At 34.8% G+C, this 21,944-nt stretch overlaps 1 protein-coding gene across 1 annotated transcript in view; it reads left to right on the plus strand.

Annotated features, from left to right (window-relative positions):
- Positions 1-407: 407 nt before the first annotated feature.
- Positions 408-21,944, plus strand: part of LOC124646193 (zinc finger protein Gfi-1) — a 63,832-nt gene continuing 42,295 nt past the window's right edge. Inside the window, exons 1-2 of the mRNA XM_047186288.1 lie at positions 408-747; positions 21,707-21,835. Of these exons, the coding sequence (XP_047042244.1) occupies positions 612-747; positions 21,707-21,835 (265 nt within the window). The 5' untranslated portion in view covers positions 408-611. The remainder of the gene's footprint in view (positions 748-21,706; positions 21,836-21,944) is intronic.

A 21,944-nucleotide genomic window follows, 5' to 3' on the forward strand; every position in this document is an offset into this window, starting at 1 on the left:
TATCAAATTATTCGTCCGAAAAGAATTTTTTTTTTCTTTTTCAGAAAAACATTTTTGTCTTTTACATAAAAAAAAATCTGACACGATGCAACAACTCAGTAATAAAATAAACAAACAATACATATTCCATTCCTAATCAATATTCACATACTTATTTACACGCGTAAACGCGAACTTTTTACCAACGAAAAATTGCTCGCGTATAAATGCATCGGTAGCACAATAAAATCCATCACGAATCATATTATTGTGTTACCTATACAAAGTGATTGTCACTCGAGGCACATGGCGGCTTGCGACGCCCGAGGCGGGGCTTACCACACCACGCCCACAGAAAAACGGCTCAAGCGATAAGGTCGAAATCACTATGGAGATTCTAGAGATTTTCGGCTTTACAGAACAGAAAGCCGCGAGAGCGCGCCACGAGTGTGTGTCTGCCTTAAAACATAGTCGCCACCCGCGCCGGGCGCACGCTCGCTATTCCAAATTCGAAGTCGAATTTTTAAATTCGGTATTCCAAATTTAAGTTCTGTATTCCAAAGTCGGTTTTTGGAATTGAAGTCGGTTAGAGATTTTGTGTGTTATGCGTCGGAGGCCGTAGTTTTTTGACAATGGAAGTAAGTGCAATGCCTCCGATGCCCCTGGACTTCTCCATGGTGAGGAATGGAAGTGGTTCACCTGGTTCGCTTCGGGAAGGTTCTCCGAGACCTGTGTCCAACAGCGCATTCAGAGTTGTCACTCCAAAGGGTAAGAAAATATTATTTTTGGTCGATAGAAAATGTTTGTTATTGTTTTGATTTTTTCTTGTTAGGCTCTCATGTTTTTTTTATTAGAAGTGAATGTAACTAAAAGAAGGACTCTTTTTAATTATTTAAAATAGAATTGCACTCTTCCAGAACATATTGTTAATCAATATTTGTTGTTAAACGGTGAAAATAAACGCTACCCTTTTGTTGTTTACCTTATGTCACTTATTTCACATTTCTTTACAAAATCAGACAATGAAACGGATGTTTTTAGATGGAAAATTATCCAAAATGGGTTATTATACCGTAGTAGACCTAAACGGTACCTATTATTGTAATTTAAAAAGGTGCGCAATATTTCAGGCCTTTCAAAGTGTGCAGAAAAATATCCTAAGTTTCAAGTTAGATGTGCAAACAATAAGTAACATCTGATTCTTATTGGATTCCAGTTTGTTATTATATTTTGACTTTGTTTATTTTATTTAGGAACAATTTGGTTACATTGCTTAGTAGGTATACTACAGTAAAAAATGACAAGCATGTACTTAAGCTCCAGTTTTTTAGTTAATATTTATTATTTCTCTATTTTTTTTCTTCATTCAAATTGCTACCTTTTCTCAACATTATTCTACTTTTAATGAACTATTTATTATTACTCTCATCTACTACTAACTGATTTATTTTAAATATTAATTCATAACTGTTTCCCCTTCTAAAATGCATTTAAATATTTTTGAGTGTAACGGTCATAAAATATTTGTATTACCTGTTAAATCTGATATCATTTACCTTATTATAAAATACCGTTTAACCGCAAGTATTCAAAATAGTGCAGTTTTCCTGAAATTAGATGTTTTAAAAATAAAAAAATTGAACTTTTCACGGAATCCCAAAAGTCAAAAGTTTTTGGATTATCAAACTTAGAATAGGTTCTAATAGAAGGCAGAAATTAGGACCAGATTTTACAAATCATTAGTTTTTTCTAATAAGACAAAAATATGGGTGCAGGCAAATTATCAAATCACCCAGAATAAAAATAATTTACACATTTACTCAAAGTCAAAACTGGATCAAAGGACAATCAATTTTTATACTAACCGATACCTAAAGGGCAATTTGAAATGATCAAATTTTCCTATGAGCTAGCTGATCATATAATCAATACTACTGTCAAAGGGAACTTAATTGTCGCCCCTTCGACCCTTGACAAATGACACCCGACCACTATTATTATGACGGTATTGGGTGCAGCAATACTTTTAATTAAGTTACGAATACATCTATTGGGAATACTATAACTGTCGTTATGGATTTGGGAAAATACTTAGCTGGTGCTATTTTTGTGTGGAACTAAAATGTATCATTAGAATGTAAAAAGATGTGCATTACGGGATGATTTATTAATTTATAATTAGGTAAAATATTCTAGAAAAAATTAAAATAAGAACACAAATAAAAGTACCTATTGCAAATATTTTTTTTTCTCTGCTTTAAATTGTGTTGAATGTAATGTAATGAATCTTTTTGACTATCTCAAAAGTAAAAACACAAAATACATTAAAAAAAATGCCAGAATTAATGTTGCTGACACGACTGTGCTTTTTCCGGAAAGTGTAATTTAATATTGACCATAAACTATGTAAAGGTATCTATCAAAATCATAACATAAAAATCATACTATACTATTTTGTACCACAATTCTAATTGATGTATTTAACACTGATTTTTATTAATGATATTAATTCTATAAAAACGTTGCAAAATAGCGCTTTTGCACTAAACCCACGGACTGCCTTGAACTTCCATCAAAATTGCAGCATTTCTCTGACCCCACACATTTCCAGACGGTACCTAATTCTGATTGGTCAAAGGAAATTAAAGTTCTCACACGATACCTGGATACTAGATCACAAAGGAAACGATACTGGATACCGATACTCTATGCATTTCAAATATTAATTCCGAATATCCATTCTGCAAGTGGAATTTGAATTTTTATTTCAGAATTCCACTATCTGTTTTTAAAATTTGGAATTAGAATTGGGTGGTTTAGAATTTAAATCGGTATATAATTGAGTATTTTAATTAATTTAAATGAAATGTGTAATATACAAGCTGTTGATTTGCATTTGTGCCATAGTTCAGGAGGAGGACATACAATACGTATATAATCGATTGGAATTACAATAGATGGGAAATAACTAAAATGCACTGCTTTTTTTGTCATTGTAATGTCGTGGTATTTCAGAAGTAATCCAATTTTATGAATGAAATTTATGAGTGATCGTTGCGTATGCTTTGTGTTTGCGTTTAAGTGAGGGCGCAGCGCGGTTTTAAGGCCATTAACACACGCGCCAAGTTTAAATAAGGCTAGATGACATTTACGGAATTCCGAAAAAAAATTAAAGAAAAAAAATTACGTACCAATTTTTTTATTGATTTGGGTCGAGAATCATTAGCATAATTACCTCCTTGAATATGGCACGGATGCAAATCAACAGCTTGTAGAAGGAATATTTATTTTTTGCTGAATTTGAATCTCGGATCGGATTATAATAGTTTGCATTTAGGTAGTTAAAATAGTATTAATTACATATTATATACTTATATAGTAACGTAATTAGTAGTTTACTAGATAAACTAATATTATTCCTAGGCGTATGACGTTTTGTTATCTAATTAATTTAATAGGTAGGTACAAGGAAAAAACAAAAACACCTATCGCAATAATTCATAAATCTCCGTCATAGCGCTGATTATGTCTCTAAACTGAACTCTAAACATTTAAAAAGCGCGACCCTTTTTTAAAAAAACACCAAAAAAATTAATAATTCAAGCCAAAAAAAAGCACGCAAATGTCATTGCACCCTCCTCCCAGCCTGGCATAAAAAAATTAATTCCAAAATTAAAAAAAGAAGATCCCTCAAACACTAATCAACCCGGCACCGGCCACGAAAGGGCAAAAAGTACCCAAAGTACAATAGGACCGTGACTGTAATCCGGCGGGTCCTCTAGACCCGGCACGCGCTTACCCCGCATTCTAAGTGTTAAGCACGATTGTTGAATAGCGAACCTTTTTAAAGGATTACTAAATTGTAATTGTTTTACGGGTATTTAAACTTTTGATAAGGGAGCAAATTAACATACGTTTTGGTATTTTTTAGTAAAAAAGGGATTAAGGAAATTGTTGGATTCAAAAGAAGCGTTGAATTAAGAAATTTAATTAGTTTTAAATGGTTTTTTGAACTAAAGGGATTTAATGACATGAGACATTTTGGTTTGTAAATTCAAACAAATCAAGATGGTCTTAGAATAGCAATATCCTAGTTTCTCTTTAAGTGCAATTGGATCTAGTTGATATTTTTATTTTTCTTATGTGCTTGTAAAACATAGGCATAATGAGACCTCCATGGTCTTACCACAAAAACTTTTTAACGTCAGTTTATGACTTGTCTAAAAAAATGTCAAATTATGACGTTGACATATGGTTCATTTTGCAGCCACGATTTTTTCATCATCATCATCAGCCTATCGCAGTCCACTGCTGGACATAGGCCTCTCCAAGTGCACGCCACTGAGATCGATTTTTGGCTTCTCGCATCCAGCTCCTGCCAGCCGCCTTGCGCAAGTCATCACTCCACCGTGCCTGAGGACGTCCTACACTACGTTTGCCGAGGCGTGGTCGATTTTTTAGACAAGTGTAAAACAGGTGTTAAAGTTTTTGTAGTAAGGCCATCAATGTTTTGGCCTACCTATCTTTTGAACATATTTTGGCGAGAAACTGAAATAATCCTAGTTACTTATAATTTTTGGTTCTTTGGTACTCAGTGACATTGTTATAAGATAATAATTGTAAAATATTGAGGTGAAAAGTACTGAAGTGCAAATAATATGATTCTAAATACATTACAATGCACTTTAAAAATTGCATATCAATATAATTTGATATAATTTAAAACATCTCTAGGTATATACCTAGGTTATATTAAAAATAATTGTATATAGGTAGAAGAAATAAAAGTAAAATAATAAGAATAAAATATCACATACAATCTCATTAAAATCAATGTCTATGTTGCGTGTCGTACAGAAATAATGGCAAACTCAATAACGGCCAGTGTTCGATCAGCCAAATCCGATTATGACCGGGATCAGATGTCTCGACAACGAACGTAGATATTACAATCCGGGATAATATCCTCTTACGTATTAATTGTTTTCTGTAATCTGTTTTTAAGATTTTCTTTTGTATGTTAGTTTGTGTTGTTGTTAATATGGTACGGAGATTAGAGTATCTACTTACTTAAGAGTAGGTAATTACAAAAAAACAGTCTCCAGAATAAACCAAGTAAATGCAGTTTTGAATAGAATGAATTTAGACCATCGCACACTAAAATATTTTGGTCACACACCGCAGTATTCCGACTGGTATCAGACTGAATAAAACGTTTGCGTGGTTTTACGATTGCCTTCAAAACTAAACTGTCAGCATAATATCATCGGACTAACTATCGGCCTACAGTTTTGCTTGCGAAGGACTCTTAAAGCCTACTAAATCATAAAATACAATATACATCTCAGGAAATTGCTTTTGTTCTGTTTACAGTCAAGACCTTTTAGAATCTAGACTGTAGTATTAATAAAAAAAAAGGATTTAAGAGCAACCCAGTTTAGAAAATATAATCAGATAATTGTGATTCCTGTGTTCTCTCTCCTGCCGTTTTTAGCGAAAGTAGAGATTACACCATTTATTTTTCAATCTAGCACACATCTTTGTATTCCCTGAATTTAACAACTACTCACTTCTTACTACATTTTCTCCTGGATTTAACTACATTTGAACATTAAAAAGCACTCAACAGAACTACCTCACTACAGACAGCAGACCTGATTTCTGAGCGAGCGCACCGCATCCGATCCATCATTGGCAATGGAAATCTAATTTGTTACATTCGGCAACTACTAGCATATCCCTAAATGAATTACAGTCGACACGGAACGTAGTGCGAAGTACGATTTATTTTTACCAATGTCGTACGCATCTGTGTGGTTATGTTTTGGTAGTGAGTTCTGTCTCTTTTTAGGTATGAGTGTTATACTATAGATCAGTAACGGTTCTGAGGATTTTGTATTGAAATCCTTGTTCGGCAAGCAATATACGCTTAGTACATGAAACTTTCACATTACTTTTTGGAGGCAGATCTCTTTGGAATCATAGGTATCTACAAGAAGATCAATTAGCCATTGACCAGCAAATTGATCATACTATTTATGATATTAGTTTAGGCGGTGAAGTTTTATATGAATCGGCAATTAAAAAGGCTAGAATCGGAAAATAGACACTACAAGCTTTTTTGCCAACAATATCATAGAAAAAAAATGCTTTCAAACCTAAAACTGCGTTATATTCATTGTTAAAATCTAAATAAATTTTATTTCAAAACCAAATCCAACTTTTTAGAATCACTATCCGTTTTCCTTCATTCAAGGAAGTACCGATTCCCACTCAAACGCACACAACACAACTATTGTTCATAATTGTAACGTTCATTCACAAAACTTTAATTACCAGTAGTCATCCGGGCGTCTACTACATTGACAGAAAAAAACCGGCCAAGAACGACTCGGACTCGCGCACGGAGGGTTCCGTACCGATTTATAAAACGGACCAAAAAATCACGTTTATTGTATGGGAGTCCCCCAAAATATTTATTTGATTCTAGTTTTCAGTATCTGTTTAATAATATAATTCACATGATCTGTGAAAATTTCAACTATCTAGCTATCACGGTTCATGAGATACAGCCTGGTGACAGACGGACGGACGGACAGAGGAGCGAAAACAATAGGGTCCCGTTTTACCCTTTGGGTACGGAACCCTAAAAACAAACGAAGCTTCAATTGCGAACCAGACTAACATGTGTTACTCGCGACAAAACGACGACATTAAAATCGCACGTCCTTGGTCGCATCCGACATCCGCTTCTCACAGTTAACTCTACACGCATTAAATCATTGTGTTACGGTAATAAAAATTATAAGTCTTACTGTGGTGGTTCAGAAACTGGTAAGAGTGCAAGGGTTGAGCTTATTTTGGGTATCGGAGAAGAAATAGATAAAATGGTTATGGTGTCTCTTACACGGATTCATTAGGAGAAAGTAAATAAAGTTGCAAAATTAGCTGAAGTCAATTATGATTCTCTGACAGCCAGTATAAGCTTTAAAAGACATACCAAGAGAGATCTTATCCATAAGCAAGAAGAATCGCTTCTTGCTTATAAGAACCGGCTAAAATCCGAGTCAGTATGTAAATGTAAGTGATAGACATGATTGCATCGTCCACTGTTGGAGAATGGCCTACCCTAAGCTGGGCATGCGTGTTAGTAAGAGCACTGTGGGATATTTTTAGCTCCGTAGATGCATAGTTAATATAAAATTGAATAACGCTCCGAATGACAATAATTGCAAACAATAGAAAGTTCATTTCAAAAGTTTAGTTCCATAACGTAAAGGAGCTCTGGATTAGATAAACGGCAAAGATTCCAGGGTCGCCATTAGTCTAATGGCACACACGTGGCCGTATTGCCAAATCCCTTCGTCGTGTGAAGGCGATTTAGTACCCAAATTAATTATTAATGGGCCCTTTGATGCGGTCGCTTCAACAAGCAGATGATTTGTTGATTGCGAGAGATTTTTAGATGTCAAACAATTAAGCGAAACAAGTCATGCGATTTTATCGTTAAGATCATGTACTATTCTTGTATATAGGAAGTTCGTATCGGTTATGAAGTTTTTAGGTCGTACCAATCCTGGATGTTTGTCCAGTGAAAGATGTGCTTCGAGAAGCTTAAATTGTACAGATAGTACATATTAAGCTACTCTACAATAAAACTCACTATTGTAATAAACACAGAGGTGAATTTACGTTATTAAATATGTGTAGGAAAACTACAATTCATTGACAAAACTGACTATTTATCATTTTACAATGGTATTATCGGTATCAGTACACAAAAATTGTATCCTAAATTCAAAGGACAATTTATGAACATAATGCCTGTTCCGTAATAATTAAAGCTAAAGTATCATTATCGTCATCTTGTAACCAATTCAGTGTGCTCACTGACCATTGTTTAATTACCATTAACCATCCGATTCTAGTCCAAACTCCATTCCTCATTGACCCTAAAGCTTTAAATCTTAACCTTATTAGAATCTTCCTGTGTCCAATTGTCGCAAAACGTGCGGCTAACATCAAAGTGGCCACTGTCCAATGAGCGCAATGAATCATAGGCTATGGAATTGATTGAAACTGTTTTATATTATGCCGACTGACGGTTTAGTCAAATTGGACGACTTTGTAGATTGGATAAAATTTTTTTAGTGTTTCAACGATGAGTTCGAAATTTTGATTAATAAATGTTTTAGTTGGGATATTTTTTGGTATTGTGATTACATTTTTGTTGTTGGTGTAATCAATGGGAATGGTGTTATACCTATTTGTAACACAGTCTAGGTACTTATATGCAGAACTATTTACTACGTTGTACCTACTAATTACATTGTATTATATTTTTGCAATGATGCATTTTTGCAACATACTAACATTCTTAATTTTTCCTTACTTTCTCATTCAAGCTGCCTCAGTCACCTACACACGAACTGATTCACTATTGTTTTTTTTTAAATTGGTATTCTAAACAGAAGTTGCAAAGGTCCCAATCTAAAGCATAGGAGTTGCGATGTGTAACACTATACGAACGGCGACTTTGACCCCAATTCCGTAGGGACCAGTCACACGAGTATGTGTTTCAAGCGGGATTTTATTAATTGGAAAGAACTTATTAAATGAAAATGGTCTTTGGATCTCTCAACTTCAAGAGATCTTTGAGTTTGAAAATATAATTTGTATCCCGCAAAAGAATTTGAAGAATTTTAAACTAGCGATAGTAAAACTTTTTAGAATAATACCAGTTACAGATTCGTATATCCACAAAATCAATTGTCAATTCTATTCAAACGTAATTTAATAATTTCCAAAAATAATAAAGACTAGACAAGCAACCTTTCCTTCAACGAAAAAGCAGCATCAGACGGAGTAACAATTGCGTCCAATTGAATATCTGCCCTGAGAAAACATTCAATCTCGCACAATTAACACCTCTTAACCCATTCCGACGTTCGCACGCCAATCACGAGACGGAGGATTGTACAATTTAATCGCTGCCACACTGTTCTTGTGCTAGATACACACATCGATGGGCTAGAACTTTGATAATGATGGTGGTATTGGTGAGTTTGAAGCTGGAAAGAGTAAAGAATCAGATGGACTAGGACTTGAGTAATAGAAGAAAGAAGGATGTTAATAAAGCTTTGATAATGGCAAAAGAAAGGCAGCAACTGATGTTGATAGAACTCTTCTGCAGTGATATGGTCAAGATGATGTCAATTAGAGTCTAAAACAGCAGCCTACATTATTCTTAAAACTAGGAACGCCAGTTGCTTGAAAACTTTTAACAACTAACAATCATCGACAAAACATCACTACGTTTAACCTCAAAAACCAATAAACTCATCTGCATCCACTATTACAATAACGCAAGGCAAGACAAGGCCATTTCTATCGCGAATGTACAACAAAAAAATATTCTCACACTCGACCATTATGAACCACGATTTAATTTACGACTAGATCTCTTTGGATCAATTAAAGTGGCAGATGACAAACAGTGGACATGACTATGACTAAGAACACGCGTAGGTGGCGTGGTTCCGTGGGAAACGACCAATGACTAGATTTGACAGACTTGTGCATTGAATTTTGTAAAACTAGATTCTGTACTAAGGTTGATGGATTTTTATTGGTCCTTAGATACATTCTTTCGGATAGCTTTTGCTATATCAAAGAGACAGTTGAAAGTTATTGTCGGTGCTTGAATGATGAATGATGAATTGAAAATTGATGTTTTGCGCGATAGAGAATTTTTGAGAATAAAATAAGATTAAATATGAAACTGAAGCAAGCATACGTTTTGACGACTCAGGTGAAGATTAAAAACCACTTGAGATTAAAATATTGGAATCGATTTTTATAATCTTAGTTTTGTATAATCTAGGTAAAAACAATTTCAAAAACAATCTTGACCTTCCTAAAGTAAGGAAACCCGTTGATTGGATATCACGGACATTGCATCTGAAAACGGAGGCTGTGGGCGGATTGAACGTGGGAACTCTCAGTGGACTAGTCAACAATGAGTCAGAGGCTGACTAATGTAGGCCAGGCGCCATACTAAAGCGGTGAAATAGGATAAATGGACAGGAACAGTAGGAAGAAAGGTAAGGTAAGAGGAAGCAGAGGTTATTGATGATATTCAAGCTTGAATTTTATGATGAGAAAAGAGAGATTAAAAAGGTATAAAAATATACAAAGCTAAGTTTGACAAAGGACTTGAATGATGAATGATCTTATGAGAAACCTTTAAACTCTAAGTTCTCCTTTTACTAATCATAATTTATGTAATGTATATTTGCTCTAAGTAAGTACCTATGTTCCACCAGACTGACCCAATTTAGAATTTGGCCAGCAACCAATGAAAACAATCAGAATAAAAATAATTAGGTACGAACACACGTTGCTAATCAACGACTTCCTCCGCAGCTTTATTTTAATTAGCAACTTTGTTATCGTTAACAAAAAATATTTTTCTGTTGCTAATCTGTTAGGAAGCGGGGACCTCTGTGACCTTAGGACCGCATGTTTTGCAATTAAAAATGAAAGATTCTTTATAACGTACAAAAAGCTTAGTGTTACAGATATCTGGGTCTTGTAGACCGCCTGTCTCCAGATAAGAATGTCATACGTTTCTGTTTATCTTGTTTTTATGGTATGCCTCATAATGAACTGAGTGTGCTGATGAAATTTCTTTGTATTTTTTAATTGGTTGGTAGCTAGAATTTTTTGTTTCATTTGTTTTTTTTGTTCGTTATTTAGTTGCATTTCAGTATCAAGCTCCATTGTTCTTTTCTATCTTATACTTTTTGTGTGCGTTTTCCTTATTGCATATATTATTGTCCAGTAAGTGTATGCGAAGGTCAATTTCGCTAGTCCACACCCAAAACTTAAAAAATGGCACCACTTCCATACGTCACGTTCACAAAGATTCACAAACATCACACGCAAAATGAACATCAAAGGACCAACAAACAAGTGTTATGAATATAATACTAATATAATCATGACATAACATCGATCAGTTTCCTTTGAGAATTCTCTAGATTGTAGATAGTAGTGCGTTGTTCTTGGCCAATTATAATAATGTACTGTTAGCGGCCACCCAGGACGGTAATGCGACACCCGGATTAGAACTCGATGGGTTCGGAGTCACTGCAATTGGTTTTAACGCAGTTTTTGAGGACGGCCTTTTAGATTTGGTTGCATTATATGAGTTGAAATTTGGTATTTTTGGGAGTTTGGTTTTATGAGATGGGACTAATTATGATCTTGCTGTAAGGATTAAGAGTATCATAGACTTCATTCGTTTTTGCTACATCTATATATTGATTTCGATTTCTTTCTTCGCTATTTAACCAAAGTCATATAGTTACCCTTGCTGTCATCTAACATATTCATGAAGTCATAATGATTTTTTAAACCAAAACGAACGCATCAAAAAAAAACTTTCACAAACGAATCAATCGACTCTATTCATCTCTATAGGCGACCGAACGATTGAACCACATTACTATCTAATAATACGCGAATGAATGACCACCCGTCCATTGACTGAAGTATTGTTCGACGGACACTAATTGATGCTGCGGCTGCCTTTTGTGATAACACTAGTAGCTTCGAGACAAATGCAGCTGGTTTTAATATGGATTTGGATGGTATAGTGAGTTTCTATGATTCAGATGATGCGACAGCAATGATGCGATATTGATTATAAAGAGTTGTAAGCTAATCTGGGATAAGTATAAGGTTAGGATTTAGACAAAGTTCGAGCTTAAACAAGGGGAAATGATTAATAAGTTTAGCTTACGAGAGGAACATGCATAAGCATACAAGAAATCGAAATAATAAGTCTAAAACGTACAGTTGAAAAAAATGGCGTAATCGAAAAAAAACGCAAGTACTACTCTAAAGACTACTAAAGTTGATACTATTTAAGTTGATATTGTTTTTTTAACTTAATCAACGATCGGCAAATCAATCATTCAAATCTATTTGGTTATAGAGTAACAACAAAACAATGATAGGACAGCAATCAATCATACGGTTGATGAGATAAAATCCTTGATAGAAAGTACCTTGCAAAGCTATTCAGAAGTTATTATGGACATAGCTTTCTTTTGAAGGAGATGCGTGATCCAGTGGACAGAAGAAACATAACATACAGACTTAATTCTAAAGCATTTACCAAAAAAAGCAATTCGCATATAAATACGAGGAGTATGGTCTTACAAAAATTCAATAATCACAATCTTGACACTCGATCCTTAGAAGCCGGACGGTCGGTATTCGAGGCGCCGGTCGCCGGGCGCCTGCACGCCGACATGATTTGATCTGATATATCTAGATTTCTTATTTTAGGTGCTAATGTGTGGTCTGGATAACTGATATGTTTAACACATTCATAAGGTGCTGTTGATTAATTGGAGTAGATGTCTAGACAGCTTTGTATGTACAGTTATAAGAGTGTATGTATGGGGATGAAAATGGGGACCGACAAGAAGTTTTTTCTTAATTTTTCATAGCACTAAGCTATCGGCAAAATAAGATGTACCTCTAGGTACAATAAAAGGCAAGGCAAAGCTTCTAAGCTTCCATAAATGACTTTAATAAAACTTTTAGTGTACTTAATCAATTCAAACGTTTCCATAACACAAGACTGGAAAAACTCCAACGACTCACAAGCTATTACGTATAACAATAAAGAAAAAGAATGAAACCCACTTTGGATTGCAACTAAAGAATCATTGGAACATCGCAGACGGTATCAATTGCAAATTGCAACAGCATAAGTGATATAAAGCTAACAAACACTTAATGTATGATCTGAGCCGTATTAAAGTAATGTATGAGATAAATCCCTGTTATATTTCGACATGGAAGAATCAGCACGCGACACTATAGAGTCTCGTGTTGGAAGCGAAAGCGATCTTTTCATTTTTTCTATATTTGTTAATGCCCTTATTTGTAACACATTCGAATGAGTTTTTTTACTTCAGCAGAAACATGATCGCATTCAACAGCATCCAATTGTGCGTCTGCTAGTGATTTTATGATTGCATCATTCTCAATCACTATTGTTTTATTAGGCAAGAAATAACTCTGAGATTTCATGCACGCGCTGCTTTAACGGCCCTATGATGCTATTTTATTCTTTAAGTTCGTATTTTACCGCATTCGATCTCTCTAACCATTACACATCTTTCTGTCTTCCAAAGATCTCAAACATTCAGGATCTAAACCCCCGCTATCATCGTATAGCTTGTTCCACCTCTCATCACAGGAAGCGATGTCACAATTGGCGTGGCGAGCGTCAATTTAATGATCTGCTGGTCCGGACGACGGTCATTGATTCTCGTAACATTGGCGCCGTTCGGCAAGTTCTTTGTTTTAACTTTGTATGTCTGTGTGTTTTTAAATTGTTTTTTTTTTTTTTGTTTTCTATTAGTTGTTCGAAGTTCAAGAGCATGAACATCTTGTCTTCTCTCTTGAAGATGTTGATCTCGTTCATTGTTATTATAGTAATTTCGATTGCTATTGGTTCCAAAATTATGATTCATTATTTGCACAATTGTGATGATAGTTTAAGCATTTTTAGGGAGATCTTTTTGACTATGCAATCGTGTGAGACCTCGCAATATAATTGTATTACACAAAGTGATTTTTATAGATTGTGCCTTATTAAATAGATCAAGAAAGCCTAAAAGCAAAAATATTTGTAAATGCTTTTTATTGTAGGTACTCTAAAATATATCCTAGTTTAAAATCATGATTCATACCACAATTACAAACTTGGCCATTTAAAAATAGATTTCTCCGTTCACACAGTGACGATCTATTTCTATAAATAGTAATTGATGTACTCCAAATTTTACCAATTCTGCTGTTTGGTCGGCGGCATTGAGGTCATTTGGTGGTCTTAATTTTTTCTCATTGTTGATAAAATCTATGATGTTGATGGGAGAATTGCTTAATACTGGTTGCTTCCTGGTTTTATTATCATCCTCAGTAACCAATTTTTCAACTCCAGGCTTAGTTTTAGCTGAAGAATTATTAACAGACAGATTTTTTACATTGGGCATTTACAATAAGGAATAATTAAATTTCAAAGGTTCCAGAACATCATGTTACGTATGATTCAGTTATATAATGTATGTTACGCTACTATCTTCTTTGGGCACTGATGGTAATGTCCGGCAGTCGACCTTAACACTCGCTGGCGCCACCGAATCGCTCTCTTCCTTTGCACTGATTGCCCTTGCCTGTCTTGTTCCTATCCTGTCCCTGATGTACTGCTTTTTGTTTCTATCCTACCCATCCGTTTTGTCCAAGAAGTAATACTATCTATTTACACTAATTATAGAGAAGTTACACCTTAAATTGACTAAAATAAATCTGTTATCTAAATAACAAAAATAATTGCAGTAAAAAAATGTAGGTCTTCACTAACTCCCTAACGTGCCCAGAAGACTGTATGTCTTATTATGTTGAAATCTGGTAATACTGGAACAAAATTGAGAATCATTTTTGGCAGGTTTATGTGCCGCAGTATATATAAAAGCTTAGAATGAATAAGCAATACTTTCAATTTTTTATTTATTCTTGTCAGTGCAGTCAACAGGAACTAACTGCATATTGATCTCCTGTGATTATTGGCATAACTTTAGGATATGTTTTTAAGCCCTATGTATATCACGTTAATTTGGAAGGTCCATTTGGTAGATTATGGTTGGCGCCATCAAATCGTCGTCTTCCTCTGCACTGATTGTCCTTGCCACTCGCTTACAGTTCTTATCCTATCAGTCCTAATTTATTTGGAAGGGCTTTTGAATTAGGCTCGGTCAGACTTTTGTATTTTCAGATCCGTACAAAATAATGACAAGTTTGAGTTGATATTCTTATCACTTTTTTGTGTCATTGCCAAACAGTATGGTGCATGTCTGCATCAAATCTAGGTACGATTTATGTCGGCATTGAATAAATCCTGTTCACGTGAAAAGTCGTATATTTCTTATGTCTTTATCTTTCTTAGCTTATTCTTTTCAAATATTAAGATAACGCTTTGTTGAAAGCAGTAAACTAAATCAATGTAAGAGGACTTAATGCTAGAATTGATTATTACGTTCATCATTATTTGAAAAGCTTTTGTTATGAAGTCTAAGCTTTTATCATCCGATCAAAACAATAGGCAGTTCTAATAAAATACTGACGGTTCCCTGTGGTTTTACCGAGCTTCTTACGCATCCGGATAAAAATAACCTTCGACTTTGTACCTTCATTCAAATTTCACCTCAATCTTAGCTTGAGAAACTAACTTTCACATTTACAATATTAGTGCGAAGATAGCCAAAGTATACCACATTCGCAATTTCAACTATTGTCGCCTGGCGCCAGAGAATCGCTCTCTTCCTCTGAGGCACTGATTGCCTCACTTACAGCCATCCGTACGTAATCACGTGCACCATCCATCTGCATTAACGGACAAACAAACTGACACGATGATAGAACAATAGATCTTATTAGATAGTACAGATATGTGTGGAAAATCACGCTTCAATTGCCCGATGGGTTAAGTGAAGTTAGCAAGTCTGAATTGAAAGTTAGGTCTTGGTTTTCGTCAAGTTTGTTAGACTCCATAATAGTTATATATAACAAAGGAAATGGTAAATTTATTGATTAGAATAGTTCAATATAAAAATATCATAACCAAAACTGATGGAACTACATGTTATCCTAGCCATGAAAAACGTCTTTTTCTCCGACTATGACAAACATCCATAGAGACATCCAAGACCATACATATTTTGCAAAATTACAACCCAGAGAGAAAATTCATCGATAAAATTGCGAGAACTTTTCTTCTCTCCATAGCTGTTTTCTTCCTAAATCATTTTTTATCATGAAAACTTTGACCATAATTGATAAATTACTATAAATTCTCACTAAACCGGAGTTTATATTATGCCCCATTCCTAAACTTCTAAGAATTTTCTGATATCAGAGTGACCTTCATTAAAATATTCATAGATTTAATGTTAATACGTAACTTTATCGGTTTGTAATAAACAAATAAACTTTATTGTTGTTATAAGTACTTGTTTGTGCCTATGTGTTGTGGCCGATTTAATCTATGTTGCGTAGAAGGCTGATTTTGTATTGTATTTCATGTTTGCACGCAACTTACCTTAACTAAAACCTCAACTGAAACTAAAATGAATTTAAACTAAGTATTTTCTTTTTTGGTGTTTATGCATATTGGCATAAAATTGAGAATTTCAAGACATATTTGTTTATTTCTAATAGGCAAAAAATCTATCCATCTCTAAGCTAGTAGTACGGATCCAAAGATTGGGTCTCATGGAGAAGAATGGGAAGAATTGTCAAGTATTACGAAAAAGAAGAATAACAGTTATAAGTTGTAATTATCCTACAGAAAGAAAAGTTGAGTGGTTCTATTGACCATACCTAGTTCAAACTGTGCCAACATGGATAATATTTCACACCTTAAATATTACAATCTTTTGTAGAATTGTCAAATATTATGTTTATTTCACATAAAAAATATGAAACAAAATGAATTAAACACTTAATCGTGTACTATCAGAATTACACGGAATAAAATGTAATCGATACAGCTAATATCTTGTAACAACAGCAGTGATTACCTAAATACATGTTTAGATAATAGTTTATCGAGTAATCCTTTCGGAATTGTTCACCGATATAATCGATGTAAAATCATTGTGTTACATGTGTTATTTATTATTTTTTATTGAAGATTGTTATGTAAGATTTGATGTTTTTGCGTTTCAGTAACACCTTCTTTAATATTTCATAATTATTTTGAAACGCTGAAACTTAATGGATCTTATCCACCCATACTGCATGTCGATTCTATAAAATATCACAACTCACTTCGACATCACTCTCACTTCGACTTCGATCTAAAGGTAGAATTCCGTGGACGCGACAATAGTCAACCTATGAAAATGTATGGCACCGTTGTCGAGGCCCGTGACAGTCGCGCGCGGCCGACGAATTTCGTAAGCTGCTCGCGGCATTGTCAAAAATTTAATTCTGGTTTTACTAAAATTCTATAGATGTTATTAAGCGCTAGACCATGTTGAGAAGCGTACGGCCGCGAGCGGCTCACGAAATTCGTCGTCCGCGCGCGACTGTCGCAGCCCTCGGCAGCGGTGCCATACATTTTCATAGGTTGACTTTTGTCGCGCGCGGCTGCGACAATCGCGACCCACGGAATTCTACCTTAAAGTTTCGTGATTGACATTGTCAAACTACACTAGCGCTACACTATCGAGCGTGTTGACAAGTTGAACTAAATCAAAGTCGAGATTTTGACAGATCTGTCAAAATCTGTCTATCTATAGGGGAGGTAGGGGAGAGATGGGCAGTTGGGAGACATGATCAAATCAGAATAAAAGGGGGGTCCTTTTATTCTGATTTCTGATCATAGTTTTGTTTTTTTTTATTGGGTAGTTTACGTAACCGACTGGTAACGGTGTTCATCCATAGACTATCTGTCATTTCTGTGAGTTGTCAAGAACAAACACTCGTAAAAGTACTTAAATATTTTGTTGCGGTTTCGGATCGTTATAAAGAGAAAACTAATGAAAGGTATGTGTATTTTCTATTATTAATTATTGATTGTCAAAATCTCCAGTTACAATTATAGTAAGTCGATGCAATCCACACCTATTATACCTTTAGAAGAGAGTACTACAGCAATAGTTAATGGGCCCCACGTTTTTATTTTAGTCTAATATGACCGGGACCACCTACGTAGGTTGACAGGTAAGTAACTATTTTTTATTTTCTAGTTTTCAGTGCACATAAGATAAAACCGTTTAACTTAAAAGTTTTTTTACCGATTTTTTTTTCATAAACTAAGTCAAAAGTGTCCAATGCTCCCTATGGTAGGGAGGCTTGGACATACCATGTAATGTATAATTTGTAAATTTTTGCTCTTCTTCGTCAGTGAAAATTTGTGAGGTTATAAATCTGCGCGAAAAATCCTTTATAGAATCTTGTTTCAGGTACCGTTGCCAACTTGATCTAGAGACTATTATATTTAAAATAGTGTTTAAATAAAGTTCTAAGTGTTTTAAAGTGATTAAGTGCCTACCTTTAACGATGGCTAGAATGTTTTTGCTTAAATCTTTATTAGAAGAAGCTCATGATTATTAGAATTTAGAAAAGCGTCAACAATCTGCTAGAATTCGCAGTTTATCTTTATTAACTCGCGATGATGACTATGTGAGCATATATAGATTGTCAAAGGAGCTAATTGACCAACTGGAGTCTGATTTACTGCCCCTGATAAAGCCCACAAAACGTCGAGGCAAAGGACTTACAACTCGTGTAAAAGTAAGTATTGACACAGTTTATAGTTGAAAAATTGTAATCAAGCACACAATAATAAGAAAAACACTTAGTTCTTAATAAGGAGTATTCCCTTTATGTGGTTTCCCCGCCAGCTGATATGTTTTCAAAAGACTCTGTACTTCAGTTATAATATTGGTATTCTCTTAAGCATGAAAATAACCAAATTGGTCTCAATTTTGTTTTCACTAAATCCAGATAAAGTAGGTATTACATTTTTTATTGATTTATTGTTTCACAGATACTATGTACTTTATCATTCTTGGCTAGTGGCGGTTACCAGAAGGTTATTAAAGAGGGCATCAGAACTTATTTATCGCAACCGTCTGCATCTCGTTGCATAAATGAAGTAGTGGAAGCTCTGAACAATCCGGCCGTAGTAAAAAAATATATAAGGTTTCCTCAAAATCAGCAAGAAAGGCAAATTGGCGCTGTCAGTATTTTTTTTTCGTAGGGTAAGCATAGATTATATTCACAGCACGAATTTAGAGATTTCTGTTTATTTTATACTTAAAAGCTGCCTCAAATTCCTTACAATAACAAATTATAACTAAAACATCATATTTAGCTAAAATTCTGTGTCAAAACTGATAAAATTAAAAACTGATTAATCTCGGTTGACATTTTGTCGAGTGGGGAAGTCACTAGCACAGCATTGGTCGATGTCGAGCTCACTTCACTTCGCAAGTGATTAGGTGATGTTTACAGAATGCAAAATCAAGGTCGTTCTGAATCGAATGCGAAGTGAGAGTGAATAGCGAAGTGAAATGCGAGTTGTTGTTCGAATTTTATAGAATCGACGTGCAGGCAGGCCTTGGCCCTGTTGCGCCCCGCTGGGGTTGCTGACAGTATTCTACTTGTGTAGCCCTTTCATTTGATACCCATATTGAGGGGGCTGTGCCATTTTGTGCCGGTGGCCATATTGGATTTAATTAAAGGTGTATACAAAATTTCAGACCAATCGGTTGACAGGAAGAGGGTGAAATTTGAATTACTAAATTTGATCCAAGAATAAATAATAAAACAAACGGGGTGAGCTAAATAAAACCGTTTAAATATCTCGTAATGTTGAAACTGATTGTAATTTTTAGGAAAGCTCTTTCATTATATCTAGCCGAATATAAGAAATGGCAATAAAAGTTGATAATGATCTGTAAAATCTGATTTTTTATGCAATAAATTGTGAAAAAGTGCCCATCCCTCCCCTACCTCCCCTAAAGTATGAAATGACATTACGAATCGAAGTGAAATGCGAGTTGTTGATCGAGTTTTATAGAATCCCAGTACTGATCACTGTTCTGCTAATTATGGATACTATTACATGCAGGTAATATGGTTTTGATAAAAGGTAGTAATTTGTCATTTATTGTATGAAATGAATGCCAAAATTCTATCTCTTTTCATGCTGTTAATGATGTTGCAATACAAACAAAGTTACACGTACATGTATTGGTTGGTTTTTGTTCATTAAATACCGTGTGTCTTAAAAAGGTCATGTATTACTTATTAACATGACTGTCCCATAAAAGCCGGTCTGCAGATAAAACCAACTAAAGCCTCATTACTTTTCATTCTCCTTCCAAGAATTAAACACGCTCATTCTTCCAGGAATTAATATCACGTTTGAAGAAAGTGCAATAGAGTTATTAAGCCAAATGCCTTGTGACTTGGTACAACTTACCCGAACCTGTTAAATACCAATCGAACATTAACCTTCTACTATTGTGATAAGGTTGAAAATCATTTGAAGGAATTTGACAAATTGATCTGGTCGTCTGTACCAAGTTACCAACGTGGTGAGGGCATGAAGCCAAATCATGACTGACCATTTCATTGATAAGACAAACACTCAATTGTTTGATGTTAAGTGGGCCATTAAAATGCTGCTGGGTGATGCAAAAAGGGCTCGTGTCTTTGCGTAATTTTGATACCAATAATATAAAAAAATTACGTATGTATTTTTAATCTTAAAGACTAAACTATAACTAAACGTATTCTAAGAGTATTCAATGGAATAATCTCAAAAATATGATATTAATTAGTAAGATAATGACTTCCCTATCCCATGAGTCATTGTGTCTGCATCGTGACAGTGAAGTGGTTAATGCATGGGCATGATGCAATATTCAGAAGACTTTATTAAACGTATATCAACATATTTTTTTTTTTTATTAAAAACATTGTTTTCTTAGTTTTTCGCTCTCACATAACACAAGCTACAAGTAATAAGCGCCGTTTTAGAGCTCCACCGGATCAACACTTTGTTTATAAGCTTCGCGCGATGTTTGCTCTTCTTCTATATTTAGAAACTTTAATTAAGATTGATTGAAGTGTTTTTAGTAACTTTTACTGAGACAATGGTATTACATGTATCTTGTCAGCGTAATATAGCGTAATATAATAAGCTTAAGAAAATACGATATCCATGTTGGTTAACCTTACGGCACTTCACAACCATGTTTGTTTCTTGCCCAGAACTAATACCACTTTATCAATGGTTAAAATAAAATCCCGTAGACTTCTTAGTAGTTGATAAGCTAATATTATAAGTCTCACTCAACTGCCTCTTCGGTCTAGCTCCCATCGTTCTATGAGAGTGAAGGAGCAGTGAGTGCACCTGTGTCTGCGCAAAAGCTTGTGCACTATAATATGTCTTGCGCAGTTGGCTAATCTCCTTAGGTATATGAGAACAGCTACCGTAGCTGATAATCGAAATAATAAAAAGTCTTAACTTACAATTATTAACTTCTGAAAAGTACCAAACAAAAAATACTACAGAATCAATGGAAATGGAATTCCTATTCAATAGCAACCTAGATCAGTTTCCACATAGACGGCAGATGCGCGTGAGTCACATTGTCGTGTAATTACCGTGAGCTGTAATGAGGAAGTGCCCTACTACTGAATATTGACCGGTTTACTCTTTAGAGCTTGTTTTGTTCAAGATTTTTTAGTGTAATGGATTTTTACAGATGTTGGCTTTCGATTTTTTTAAGTCGACTTTGAGGTGGATGATGATGAAAATAATTTAGTTGGTTATTTTCTTTTTTCATTATCATGATAATCGTTTAGCTTTTCTATATTATACAATGTTATTGCCTGTATACTATTATGTTTTTCTTAAGGAGATTTTTTTTTTGGCAAAGAGAAGTTTAGCGATTGCGTAAAAGCTAAGTAAAATCATCGAAGCAAAAAAGCAAGTGCGTTTATAAAAGCTTATCTTGTGCCTTTGAAACACAAAACCTCAACACCACTCATGATACATTTGATTTAATCACATCATTATTATTTACTGCCTATGTTAAAAAAATAAATCCTCTTTCGTCCCCAGGAGTATCAGCAAGCGAAGCCCTTCGGAATGGCCTCTGCCAGTCCCTATGGGGTGCTTCAGCCAGCCGATCAGAACCCAGGATCGCGTCACCACCTCCACAGAGTCATGAGACTCCATACCCTGTCAGAGGTAAGGGCATCATGTCATTTATTTAATACCAGAACAAGAAGTGAGCAAGCGATTTCCAACTCAGATATAGCAGTTTTAGGGTTATATTTCAGTTGATGCTGAATTCATA

The sequence above is a fragment of the Helicoverpa zea genome, chromosome 3, assembly GCF_022581195.2.
Source record: "Helicoverpa zea isolate HzStark_Cry1AcR chromosome 3, ilHelZeax1.1, whole genome shotgun sequence".
NCBI classification, from domain to species: domain Eukaryota; kingdom Metazoa; phylum Arthropoda; class Insecta; order Lepidoptera; family Noctuidae; genus Helicoverpa; species Helicoverpa zea.